This window comes from Barbus barbus (genome assembly GCF_936440315.1).
Source record: "Barbus barbus genome assembly, chromosome: 14".
Classification (NCBI taxonomy): Eukaryota; Metazoa; Chordata; class Actinopteri; order Cypriniformes; family Cyprinidae; genus Barbus; species Barbus barbus.
Window position 1 is genome coordinate 23,144,650 of NC_136742.1, and position 13,996 is coordinate 23,158,645.

General features: G+C 36.6%; 1 protein-coding gene across 1 annotated transcript; it reads right to left on the reverse strand.

Moving 5' to 3' along the window:
• Positions 1-11,053: 11,053 nt before the first annotated feature.
• On the reverse strand, positions 11,054-13,499 carry LOC306880637 (adhesion G protein-coupled receptor F5-like). Its single transcript, XM_079434284.1, has 6 exons — positions 13,457-13,499; positions 12,848-12,950; positions 12,376-12,479; positions 12,067-12,115; positions 11,729-11,875; positions 11,054-11,633 (listed from the first exon to the last, which is right to left on the reverse strand). Exons 2-6 carry the CDS (start codon positions 12,858-12,860, stop codon positions 11,395-11,397), a joined length of 552 nt encoding a protein of 183 aa, XP_079290410.1. The 5' UTR covers positions 12,861-12,950; positions 13,457-13,499; the 3' UTR covers positions 11,054-11,394.
• Between the last annotated feature and the right edge of the window lie 497 nt (positions 13,500-13,996).

A 13,996-nucleotide genomic window follows, 5' to 3' on the forward strand; every position in this document is an offset into this window, starting at 1 on the left:
CACTCAATTCTATAATATAAAAACAGAACACAAAATCAGTTAATAACATTTACCCTGACATGAGTTGTTGCGGCTCACAGGACTGTCTTTATTGGAGGTATTAAATCCACTCCAGCATGAACACATGTGACTCCCAATGATGTTAATACAATCTGAGTATTGACCACTCACGGGCACTGTATCTTTACATTCATTGATGTCTGAAATTTTTTTTTTTAATTAAAGGTTGTTTCCAAACAACCAAATGTGTCAAGCGTTGCTGAGTAAACTTGTACTGGTCATGTTACTACAATTAAAATCAGTACATATGTGATCTAATATGATTTCTAACCTCTCTGGCAGAGTGGCCCCTCTGAAGGGAGAGCTTGAATACATCCACAAGTTCCTCCCACAATGCCATCACACACCTCATAGGCCCTGCAGGTGTCACTGGGCCAAACATGATTCTCCTCACACTTGCACTCATATTCTGTTCCATTTAACACACACACTGTAATAGAATGGGATTCATTTACTTGTGTTCAAACTGTCAGTTTCTCCTAATACTGAACTCATCTTAGTGTGTGACATGATTAAACATTCTGATCTCACCAGTAGTCATGTCGATATCTGTGATATTAATGCTGTTCCTCAGAGTCAAAGGCAGGCTGATATTTCTGACGATATTCCGTAAGTAGTCCACCACGAACAAGTCAAAGAATCTCACATCAATGTCAATCACGTATTTAGAAGGTAGTACTGCAAGAACAAACAGAAGCAGGTTAAGCAGAACAATCAGCTTGATTACATACTTATAACAGCAAAAATTTACTATTGCCAGTAATTTTGAATATTAAATAATTTCTTTCAGGAAAATAGAACAAAATAATTCATGGGAGAAAACAGTTAGTGTCACATAATGATGTCAGTGTCTCACCTTGGCAGAACTGTCCGTCGGTTGGAAGGGCATTGATACATGTGCATGATCCATCAGTGATGTCATCACAGGCCTCGTATGAGTGACACGTGTCATTCGGCCAAACAAACAGACCCTCACATTTACACTGATACTGTGTTTCATTCAAAGAACACACTGAAAAGCAGAATTTTAAAAATCAATCATTCATGGCAGTATTTATCATGTATAAAGTACAACATTACAAAGCAGAGCCAGAGATCATACCAGTAGTTATGTTGATTTCTGTAATGTTAGTGCTGTCACTAACTGTGTAGGGCAAACTGATAGACATCAGAAGGTTCCTCAGCTGATCAATGTTGGCAGTATTCTCTGCGTCTATCTGAATTTCAGTTAGATATTCAACAGGAACTGGAGTCACTGTGGAAAGATAAAAAGAGTTAGGAATATTCACTGCTTTTTTAATATGCAGGAAATAATGCAGAGATCTTGACACTGAGAATGAAGTCGGATGTTTTTATGTACTGTACCTGATGGTGGTTGCCCACATGCTGTGTTATCTTCCAGAAAAAGGATGATCATTTATTAAAAAAAAAAACACAGCATGTTACGGTAACTGACTGACAGATCTTCTGTATGATTACAAAAAGGAAATATATATAAAATCATTTTACTTGTTATTTCGCTGACTGTTTGACAGAACTGTCTGTCACTTGGAATATCATTGATGCAGCTGCATGTGTTGTTAGTGATGCCGTCACAGCTCCCATATTCTTTGCATTTATCACACGGCCAGAAATACTGGTTCTCACACACACACTTGTATCCACTGTCATTGAAATTGCACACTAAGAAAGGATACAGTGCAAATGTAAGCTAATATTTAACAGATTAGCACTACTGTATTTGTGTTCAGAAGGTCATGTGATATTCTTCACCTGTCGTGATGTCCACATCTAATATTTCAACCATCTCAGTAAATTGAAGTGGAAAAGTGATGTTCTGCAGATATTGCCTCATCTCATCGATCACAGAGATGCTTGATGATTCCAACTCAATTTCAAACAAGAAGTCTGTGAAGGGCAGTTCTGGGAACAGCATTAACAAGCACATCATCAGCTTGGTATTTTCATTGCATTTGATATTAGTGTACACATTTACAATACTGCATTTTTCATCAAAATAAATATGTTTCATATAATATATCAAATAATAAATGGGTTTATATAATTAATTATAGACTACTAAAAGTAATGTGTAAATAGGCCTAATAGGGGTGTGCGATATGACGATTTATCTCCACGATCTGATTTTGAAGATATATCTAGTATCGTGCTGCAGTACACATACAGTTCTGGCGCCTCAGTCTAATGTACAACACGACATACAGCAGTAGAGTTACTCTGACAGGACACTGCACTTATTCGCGATCGCAAAAGTACATCATTTGCATACACGCCTTGCTGGTTAAATGTTTAATTCGCGCGCTGGTCTGATGTGCGCTTTTTCTGAGCGCATATACCTGAAGCAAGCACACTAAAACCCTTTCAAACAGCGCCTGATTACTCAACTAAGTTATATTTTGCGCTAACACGGTCAAAACACACAAGGTTTACATACAGACTCAGTTGGTTATCTCTAAAATGAAAGTAAATAGTTAAGAGAAACTGATGCGTGCCTGTATATTAGATGCGTGCAAGGTCCCAAAGGGACAGGACACTAAACATGCTGTCGACTGTCTTTAAAGGGATAGTTCACCCTAAAATTTAATTTCTGTCATTATTTACTCACTCACATGTTGTCCCAATCCTCTATTAATTTCTTGTGCTGAACACAAAACAAGATATTTTGAAGAACATGGAAAACCAAACAGTTGCTGGTCCACATGGACTTTAACAGTAGGAAAGAAAAATCCTATGGAAGTCACTGAGGGCCAGCAACTGTTTGGTTTTCCATGTTCTTCAAAATAGCATTTATGTTCAGCAGAAGAAAGAAACTCATTCAGGTTTAAAACAACTTTTGTGTAAATGATGGTATAAAAATAAAACATTATGACAGAACTGATGACAGAATATTTATTTTGGTGGGAACTATTGATTTAACGTTAACAAAACAACAAAATGCAAGGAGAAAAGTCACTATTCTTGACTGAAAAACTTTAATACAGTTGCTTTAGGAATCAGTCTATCTAGTGTTTTATTTTTATATTTGTTCATTCAATTTCATTGAATGCTCCTGCTAAAATACACCTATTGTACCTGAAAATAAAGCACTGTTTGTTTTATTTGTATATTATGTGTATTTGTAATGTGTATCTCCGGCCGGCAGGAATTGTAGGTGGGGGGAGTGAATGTCCAGCGCTCTCTCCACCCTCAATACCACGACTGAGGTGCCCTTGAGCAAGGCACCGAACCCCCAACTGCTGCCCGGGCGCTGCAGCATAAAATGGCTGCCCACTGCTCCGGGTGTGTGTTCACGGTGTGTGTGTGTGTTCACTGCTGTGTGTGTGTGCACGTTGGATGGGTTAAATGCAGAGCACGAATTCCGAGTATGGGTCACCATACTTGGCTGAATGTCACTTCACTTCACTAATAACTAATATAAAATAATGACAAAGATTTTTATCTTCACCCACTTTGGCCTAAATATCTGCCATGTCTTTTTTTTTTTTTTTTTTTTTACCTTGAAAGGCTTTGTCTTTCTAGTTTGGCTGTAATGCTCAGACAACTTGTAAAACCAAAATAGTAAAACTAACATGACAAAGAATCGTGATAAAATCGTGAAATTAAAAAAAAAAACGTGATATGATATTTTTCCCATATCGCCCACCCCTAGGCCTACATAAGAGCTAAGTGAAGCCTGCATTATAGGCTAAAACACTGCTCATTAGTAGCAACAGATCTTAAATATAATAATAATTATTATTATTTGCTGTGCAAAATTGGTGACTGTGGTTGCTAGGATTTAACTGCCAACATTTCTAGACATTATGAGAGGCATTTTGATTGCCATATATTTCAGTATTCACCTTTTTATTGTAAGAGCGGCTGCGGCCATTTGTAAATTTTATGGGACTGGCTTCATTATCTTAATTATGAACACATTGATTGGTTTGTAGTGCAAACAGTTTTACAGTTTACTGCACTTTGTTATTCTGCTAGTTTCCCTACAGCAGCTGAAGCCGAAGTCTCGCACATTCATAAACGGCTTACTGCCTTTCTGAAAATGAGGTGGATACATAAACGAAGGCTGCATCCTAAAATAAGGTCTTCTTTATGACGTATGCAGCCTACAAATGCGACCTCCGGAGGATGTTTTCTTAATCCCGCTCCTGCTGAATTTCTGACCATTACCGCCTGCTCACGCAAACATTCTAATAGACTATTGCTTAATTTTCGCGCATTAGGGGGATGCTATCAATATGCGTATTTAAATCTCTTATGAATGAGCGCATCCTGTTCACTTTCACTTTGGATGAGGCGATCATGTGCGCTCTGTGTAAGGGGAGCATTTATAGTGCTATATTTATTTAGTTCCCCCTGTGGGTTAAAGGTTTGAAATATTGCATAAATTACGTTTGACTGAAATGCTTGTAGCATTGCATTCTACCCATGATAAACTGTGGTATGTTAAGTTTTGTGAAGGATTGCCACTGGTAAGAAACCTTTTAGGTTTGTTTATGATCAATCTGCATAACAGTGACTGTAAAAAATGTATTAAGTATAGAAATGACATATTTTGAGTTTGAATAACTCCCCACAAACCCAACCACCAATCAAACTCCCGTCACGCCCATAAATAACTGTACTGTGTGTAAACATAACCGTACTAAGGACTCAAATACAGGACTGACAACCGTATTCTGCTGCTGTGTGAACGTGGCCTTAGTTTAAAACAAACTGATTCGTAGCATGATATTGTAAGCGTATTACAGTGTAAACTAATGGACATACAGTAGCATATCTGAAATAGAAAAAAACAAACAGTAATATTCCCTCGCACTTCAGAAACTGTGGGCTTCCACACAGACATGCACACACATCAACTTATCTCCCATATGAGAACAGTTTCTATGACAGCGGGAAGGGCATCGCCTCAAAATTAAAGGGGTCATCGGATGCAAAATTTACTTTACAAGTTGTTTGAACATAAATGTGTGTTGGAAGTATGTACATATCCATCCTATGATAAAAATTCACCCGGTGTTTTTTTTTAAATCCCTATTTTAAAAACCCCTTTCTCAAATCAGGCCATTCTGAGAGACCTGTCAGAATGACATAGTTCTGTACCGCTCCCACAATAGTTGATTGACAAGGCCGTCTTAACCTTAGACCCATGCTGAGTGAGCTGAGAGCTGTCTGCCATTGTGTCGACTCTGGTGCAGGGGAAGACAAGATGTCACCGATTAATCAACTGAGGTGTTTAGCTGTTGATGTAATAATGAATACAGCAGTCGTCATTAGGGCTGAACGATTTTGGAAAATAATGTAATTGTGATTTTTTTTTTTAACCAATATTGCAATTGCGATTTAATATGTGATTATTTTTTAAAGCTTTATATATTCTGTATTATTCAACAAAAACAAGTAATAAATCATTGTATAGTATGCAGTGTTGGGCACGTTAATTTAAAAAAGTAATTAGTTATATTGCTAGTTACTTCTCACAAACAGTAACTGAGTTACATCATTATAAAAGAAATTATTGTAAATATTATCAACCCTCTACTTTTCAATAGAATCTCCATTGGCTTGTAATTTTTTTTTAGTTTACTCACCAGACTAATATCAATTATCTGATATACTAATATACTATATATTATATATATATATATATATATATATATATATATATATATATATATATATATATATATATATAAAGCTTATATTTGGAAAATGGCACAGTTTTTTTTAAATATCTCACTTAGCATCAGTCAGTCAAACATTATATGATATTATGATAATTTAGCATTAAATGACGATAGAACTTTAGTAATTAGAATAATCATGTATGAATGCATATTTGTCATGTTGACTGAACTTATGTCTGGTGGTGGTGCTTAAGATATTGTTTGTCATTTAGTGTTTTTATATAAAAGGGGGGGGGGCTACAAATAATACTGATAAGATAAAACTACTATGAATTCTATTACTAATAAGAACAATATAAAACGCACTAAGGATTATTGAGTTGCTGGGTTCATGAATATTAATCAGGTTGTCTGCGTTCGCTCGAACTTATTCGCTGAAATCAAAACAGGGAGGATAATAGGTGAGTGCCAGCCAATGAGATTGCCGTTTGCGCATTAGTCCCGCCCACTACCGGAAAACCCGGCACTTCTCAAAAGCTAAAGAATTCCAAAGCAACTCCGTTATTTTGACAGGAAAATACAACAAAGGATATCATTTACATGTAGCACGTCAATTCTGCATGTTATGTAAGACTGTAAACTGCGGACTTGGCAACGTAGCGTGCCAACTTGATGCTTCCTCTGAAGACTGCTTAGTTGTGTTCGACTTGAAGCAGCGCAGCTAGACCGATCGCTGTGTGTCATCAAATACTGCGAGAGCTATAAGAGAGCGGACATCTCATTATGCTTTCTCTCGCTGTACTTTGATGTCATACACCGATCGAGCTTCAAGCCGAACACACCTCTTTACTCTCGCGTGTCACGTGACCAAGTTTTTTCATATCGTGATATTATCGCAAATGTAATTAATCGTTCAGCCCTAGTCGTCATTAACTCCCAACATCTGAGCGGCTGAAGATCCCCGATCTACCTAAATGTGAATCATTTGTGATTCAGCTTCATCTGCAGAAGGAGTATAAGTTTTTTTTTATGAATCTTTGCAAATCGCCTTTCCTAATAATGTGCTAGTTAGCAAGTTTTGCGGCTAAAGTAAACTACTGCTTGTCACCCCACGGAACAGAGGGGTGGGGTCAGCAGAGTCATGAGCATTTAAAGCAACATGGACTAAAAAACGGCTTGCTGAAAACAGAGCTGATTTTGACAGGGTAAAAAAGGTGTTTTTTACACTACAATTGAGAAATTTTAATCAACTTGTGGAAACTGGGCATCCGATGACCCCTTTAAAGGTAATTGATGCAACATAATGCAATCAGGTGTAGCTAATTCACTAAATAATAAACAGTGAATTTTGCTGAAATAGGTAATAATTGAATAGTTTTAACTCTGTATTGATTGTCATCTTTACACAGCCGATTTAAGGCTGCTCTAAAGCGGATCTGTGTCTGCTCAGAATTCAGTGTAAAGACGCAATGCCGCATAAAAGCAGACCTAAAATACGCCGGGTCTGACCCACCTCAGTCCCTAGTATCAAAGGCGACGCAATGCTGTTTTGATTCAGTGTAAATGAAACGCGAAACAGTGCCGCTCTAAAGCAGCGTCGTTGTCATGACAACCCAAAAGACGCCTGTCAGTTCGAGCCAAAAACACGTAAGCTAGCTCCATATCTTTTAGCTAACGTTAATAATAATAATAATAATATCTACCAATAGGGGAAACAACTGGTCCGACAAAGAAGTAAAAGAGCTTCTTTTAATAAGAGCAGAGGAAGAAATTAACCGGCAAATTGACGGAACCGTAAGAGACAGCAATGTGTACAGTACTATTGCTGAGAGACTTCGACTTTGCGGTGTGCAGAGAGATAAGAAGCAGGTTACGGCTAAGCTCAAAAGTCTGAAAAGTTTTTACCTAAAAACAAAAGACCACAACAACACGAGTGGAATGACTGCCAGATCATTCGCTTATTATGATCTGTGTGATAATATCTGGGGACATCGTCCCTGTGCTTTGCCGGTAAATGCTGTTGGATGCTTGACACAGACAGAAGAAAGAGCGCAATCTCCAGCTGACAGCGCCACCGAAGATGGAGATGATGAAGACATTTGTCCGCCAACAAGGAGTACGTTTTTCTTATTACTCTTACATTAAGATGAAAATTGTATCATAAATGGCTAGTATTAAAATAACTAAACTAAACTTATACTACTTTCTTTCACTGTCACTCCAACAAGTTCATATTCGCTTGTCTGCGCGATGCAGGCCTAAAGTAAATTATTGTAAAACCATGTGTACTCATTTATGAATATAACTGTATTTAATTACATCTGGACAAAAAACATATCGGGGGAAATTTGAAATTCTCAGTTGTTTCCACTGAATTACATTAACTTAATACATTAGTGTATGAATGTTGAGTAAATTTCCATGTGCTTGTTTTGACGAACCTTATTATTAATTACATAAACAGCATTGATTCTGAACGTGTTTCAAATCAAAAAGATAATTTATTATGCATGTGACGTTTTGTCAAATCCTATCTAACTTGAGTACAACATTTTTTCCTTCTCATCTATAGGCACACCAGAAATGACAAGCCATCCCCCTGTGAAAAAAAGAAAAATGTCTAAGGCAGACCATGCTCAGGCAATGAGTGCTGCATTCCTAAATCACCTCAACGAGTCAGAGGAAAAGTTCTTTGCCAGAGAGGAGCAACTGCTGCAAATGCAAAGGGAGTGGGAGAAGGAAGCAGAACTTCAGCACAGACAAACAGTGTTGGAAATGACCAGGGAAATGCGGGCAATGCAACAGGAGGCTGTTAGCCAGTTTGGCAACATCTTAGCAATATTATTTCCTCCACATGGTGCCCAGTCAACTGTTCGTCAGCCCTTTACTCACCAATGGAGGTCTGGAACATCATCAGTTCATGTTGCCTCACGAGATGCTGCACCATCCACAGTGTCACACAGTTATAGTGATGAGGAGGAGCCTTATGAAAGGGTGATGACCTACTTATAAAACCTTGATGGTTTTATGGGACAAGTCACCCAAAACTGAAAATTCTGTCATCATTTGCTCACCCTCATGTATGTAGTACAAAGATGCATGGCTTTGGATACAGAGTTTGAAACAACATGAGGGTGAGTAAATGATGTCAGATTTTTTCAGTTTTGGGTGACTAGGCATGTTTGTAATGCAGGCATTTGACTTGATTTATGCATATTCTCATTTCAATTTTTTTATCCAGTATAACTTTGTTCTGAAGCCTGAAATGTTAAAGCATGAAAAAAATGAATACTGTTCATCAACAAATGAACGTTTGAATGAATGTATTTAATAGTTTTAAAATTATTTATGTATTTATAGAATGTTATAATTATTTTTCTGTATTATTTATTGTTCTGTGACTAAAACCACATATTTGTAGTAGCCTATTTGTTCAATTGTTCAGACTTCTGTTCTATTGTAGTTGTCTGTATAAATCTGTTTTATATAAAAAAAATGTAACAGAACAAAACAAAAAACATTTTCGCTGAATTCATTAATGCTACATATTTACAATTTTTTTGGTGCAAACGTTTAAAGTTTTTAAGTTTACATTAATACAGCAACTAGTTCCTACAAACAATGGTCAGCAAGGCATCACGAATGGAAACAGCAGATGCACTGTCATCCCTGTTGTCAACAACAGCTCTTTCCACGCATTCTTGGGGATAGTCCCAGTTGTCCAGGTATTGCTCACGGTGGAATTCACAGAAATTATGCAGAACGCAGCAGGCTAGCACTACATCTGACACAGTGTTAATGTTAATGTCATTTCTCTTCAGTAAGCACCTCCACCTTCCTTTAAGGCATCCAAATGCGTTCTCCACAACTATCCTTGCCGAGCTCAACCGTCGCTTTTCTTGGCTGAGTGTAACACTGTTAGGGAAGGCTTTGATCAGCCATTTTTTCAAGGGATAGGCCGGGTCACCGATTACATATAGAGGAATCTCCAAGCCATTAATGTGCCCTGAGTGCTAAATCAAACAAATAAATAAAAAATATTATAGTATTTAATGGATGGTTCAATTTTCAAAGATGTTGTTTGACTATTACAGTATAGATGAATTACAGGAAAGAACATTTATGGGCTATGAAACATGAATATTAAATATAAATCATTCTAGCAAATAATTAAGACTGACAATTTGTGCCTATAGTTCACAAATTGTCACAGACTATTTTACAAGCACTTCTCTCACCTCTCTTGCGTAAAGATAACCACCCTGTTGATGCTCAGCAAGACAATAAATATCGGAATTTGCCAGTACCCTAGCATCATGTGTCCTTCCAGGCCACCCAACGTAAACATCTGTGAAACTATAAACAAAATGCAGCAAATTGTGATTACTAGCCTAAATAATTAATTAACCAAAGGAAAGAAAACTGTCTGTATAGTTACTTGCCACATTTTGTGATCTACTACACCTTGTAGGATTATTGAATGCCAGCCTTTGCGATTATGATAGTCTGCGGGGTTTTCTCTCGGTGATATGATTGGGATGTGTGTACCGTCAATAGCACCCACGCAAAAAGGCATTCCTCGACTGGCAAAACCAGATAATGTGTGTTCAAGTTCAGGGCCATATGGAAGATGAATGTATTTTCTGAGCATTAATAGTTTAATTCCACGGCAAACTTCACGAATGAGTTTACACAATGTCGCCTCGCCGATGCCGAACAATTCAGCCACAGTCCTGTACTCACAGGGTGTAGCAAACCACCAAATCACAGCGGCAAGTCGTCGTCTGTAATCAATTGGCTTTCGCCAGTTTGTAACCTGCTTTTGTAGAGCTGGTTTAAGTTCATTCGCCAAGGACATAAAAGTATCTCGACTCATCCTAAAATGCTTAACCCAGTCAGTATCACTGTAATTGTGTACCGTTACATTCCAAAAAACATCTCCTTGCGGACGACATTTCACCCACACACGACGGTCTGGAGACACCTGCTGTCTCCCCTGGAACGCTAACGCTATCAATAATTTTCGTTTCTTGTGTCTTCGCCTGAGTGACTTTCTGGCTCTTTGAAACAAATTTCGGCCTCTTTTAATCGTGCGGCGATGTCCCCGATGCAGTAATTCATAATTTATTTTAAGTGTTTTTTCAAGTTGGAACAATTTTGTTAAGAAAAAGAAAATAACTGTCAATACCACAGAAGCTAACATTGTGACAAACGTCCAGCGCAAGATACACTGTAGCACGCGCAGGACATTTAAATTGAATGTCGTTACATTTTAAAATGTTTTTATTTATTTTGTGTTTATTTCGTTTTATATTATTTCTTTTTTATATTTGTTATTTAATTTTATAGCATTTGTTTTTAAAAATGTAGTTATTATAAAAGGTATATGTTTCCCACCATTTTAATTCCTGTGTAAATGCATTTATGCCGCTGCAGAACAGCATTAAACGGTCTGTGTAAATGCACATTTTCGTGGTTTTATGCTGCTTCAGATTTGGTTTCAGTGCCGCCTTTGCTGTGTAAAGATGCCTGCTGTATCGTGCATAAAACATGTTGACCAATCAGAATCAAGGATTTGAACTAACCATTTTATAACTGCAAATATACTTTTTACTGTATATGTATAAAGGTATTTACAGTTAACAAATTATGATTTATTTATTTATACTGCAGCTTTTTTATTTTTTTAATCATTACAAAGATTTTCACAGATTTTTTTTGAGTGCATTTGCTGTTGGCTTGTTTGGTCGTCATTCTTACCACTCTCCAGCACACACATCTCTCCATCACCGGGAATACCACTGATACATCCACACGAGCCAAAACTGATATCGCCACAGGCCTCATATGTCTGGCAGTTGTTGTATGACCATGCATAACCATCTTCACATACGCACTGGTAGTCGGTCACATTTGGCTGGCACACTAATGAAAATATAACACAATGTTGACAACATTTAAGAAAATGAAGAAGAAAGAATGACATAAATGACTTCCGAACACCAGTTTAACAGGCTCACCTGTTGTAATGTTTGCAGAAGTAATTTCAGTACTGTCCAGCTGAAGAGGAAACGTGATGGAAGCCAACAACGCTCGGATCTGTTCAATCACCACAGCTTGTGATGTATTCACCTCAACAACCACAATGAACTCCAACAGCTCTGAACCTTTGGGGAAACGGATGAGATTTTAAGCAGGCTTGTAGTCTTCAAATAAACAGCAAGACTGAACTTTTGACAGTCAAAATAACAAACAAAAAAAAAAACATAAAAAAGCATGATATTATATTAATGTATCTTTACTTTTATATACATAACATTAAACTATTATTAGGACAGTGTGTAAATGTGAATCAGACCTGCGCTTCTTGGTGTTCTGTGATGCAGTTGCCCATCTATGTAGCTAAACTGAAATAAAATAACAAACACACACAAAACATTTATTTACATATAAACATTAATCATCTATTCATGTTTCCATACCATACATTTGTATTTTATTTCTATAAATTTAATGTTGAATATTTTAAATGTGCTTTGAATGGATACAAAATATTTCATTCTTACTAAAAATAATATATTAGTGGAAAGTTAATCTAAAAAGACTGGAATCTTGTTTTTCATATTTTGTTTTTATGTTCCTGCAGTATAAGTAAACCTTCACCTACCTCTAAATCTACAGATGCTTCTGGAAAATCAAGTGATTCCACAACACATTCATGGGTCAGCAGGACAGCTATGCCAATTCCTACGCAGTACTTTAATATTTGTCCTGTATTTGAGAAAATGAGAGATTAAACACACATGATATAAACAGATAAAATCAAACATTTATTATCACTTAATCTGGAAATGATAGGTCTTGGAAAAGAAAGTGAAATAAAATTTGACATGAATTATGTCTTATTCAACGCAAAATCTAAACTGACAGTGACCATTTTTGAAGGACAGGAGTACCAAATGTGATCTATTTCGGTCAGATGTCATAAATCAAGCCACAAAATATTTTGATTTTTATATCAGAACTAAAACCATTTCAAAACTCAAGTGTTGAGATGAATGAGTACAGTGTCTTGCATTATAGGATTTTTGTGACAAACATAGTTATAGTGAATCAAAATAATTTGTAGTTTATTATACCTTGACCGGCCATATTTCTCACTGATGAATGTCGGTCAAAACCACTTCATCATATTTCCTCAGAACAAAAGGCAAATATATGGCTCATCCAGACACTTTACTTCTGTAAATAATAAATTCTGTTACATACATATCAGAGAACAAAGATACAATGGAAAAATAGGACTAAATGTTTATTTAAGATGTTTAAATATTTAGTTGTGGCCTCTGCTCAAAATAATCATACTTTCATGGTGTTTGTCATAAATTACCAGGAATTCATGAAAATCTACTTTCCACTGACTCACAAAATGTAATAGGGCTGAATCTTTCATGGAAGTACCTTGCAATCAATCAGACAATTTAATGAGGATTATTTCATAATAAATGATGATGACACAAACCGCAAGCACAAATAAGTATTGGTTGCATTCCAGTCAACTGCAATCGCTCACCTGAATTTGTTTTACATTAATAACAAACTCAAGCATAGACAACTTTCAAAAATACAGCACTGAACAGCACATTTCAAAAATAAGGTAAGCATTTCCTTCAATAAATGTGCTTCAGATAGGCAGTTTACAACAGTTTATGTTTAAAGGAATAAACACGCTGATGTGTCACTCTTACCTTGCCTCTGGAAACAACCATGAAGAGATGCCAAACTCGTTTCTCAGGGTCTGAGATTTTGTTTCCTTGTCATATGATCCACCTACAAAATCTTCCTGGAATTAACGTGCCTTTGTGCAGATCACCACAATAATGTGACTGCGTGTGGTTCACCCGCTAGACAAGTTTGAGTCCCTCTATTATTTCCTTGTTCTCCTGTGAACAGAACAGAGAAGATGGCAACCTTTCAAAAGAAACAGTATAAGGCCTTGTGGGCTATATTATCAAGAGTTAATTACATATAATAGGCTATGTACTCACATATTTCTTAAAACCCCACTCATTGGTACATTTTGCTTGAACAGTATTATAGTTACACACTTCATCAGGTCTTGTCTCTGAAATCCAATCAACAAAGCAAAACTACCATATTTGAACAGCAGTATAATAAATGTAAAGTATTACTACAATTATTATTAGCAGTATTAAAATAATTATTGTTAGTATTATTAGTGTGTTGAGAATTTAAATTTAGAGTTTAGTAGGCTGAAAGCTGAGGGA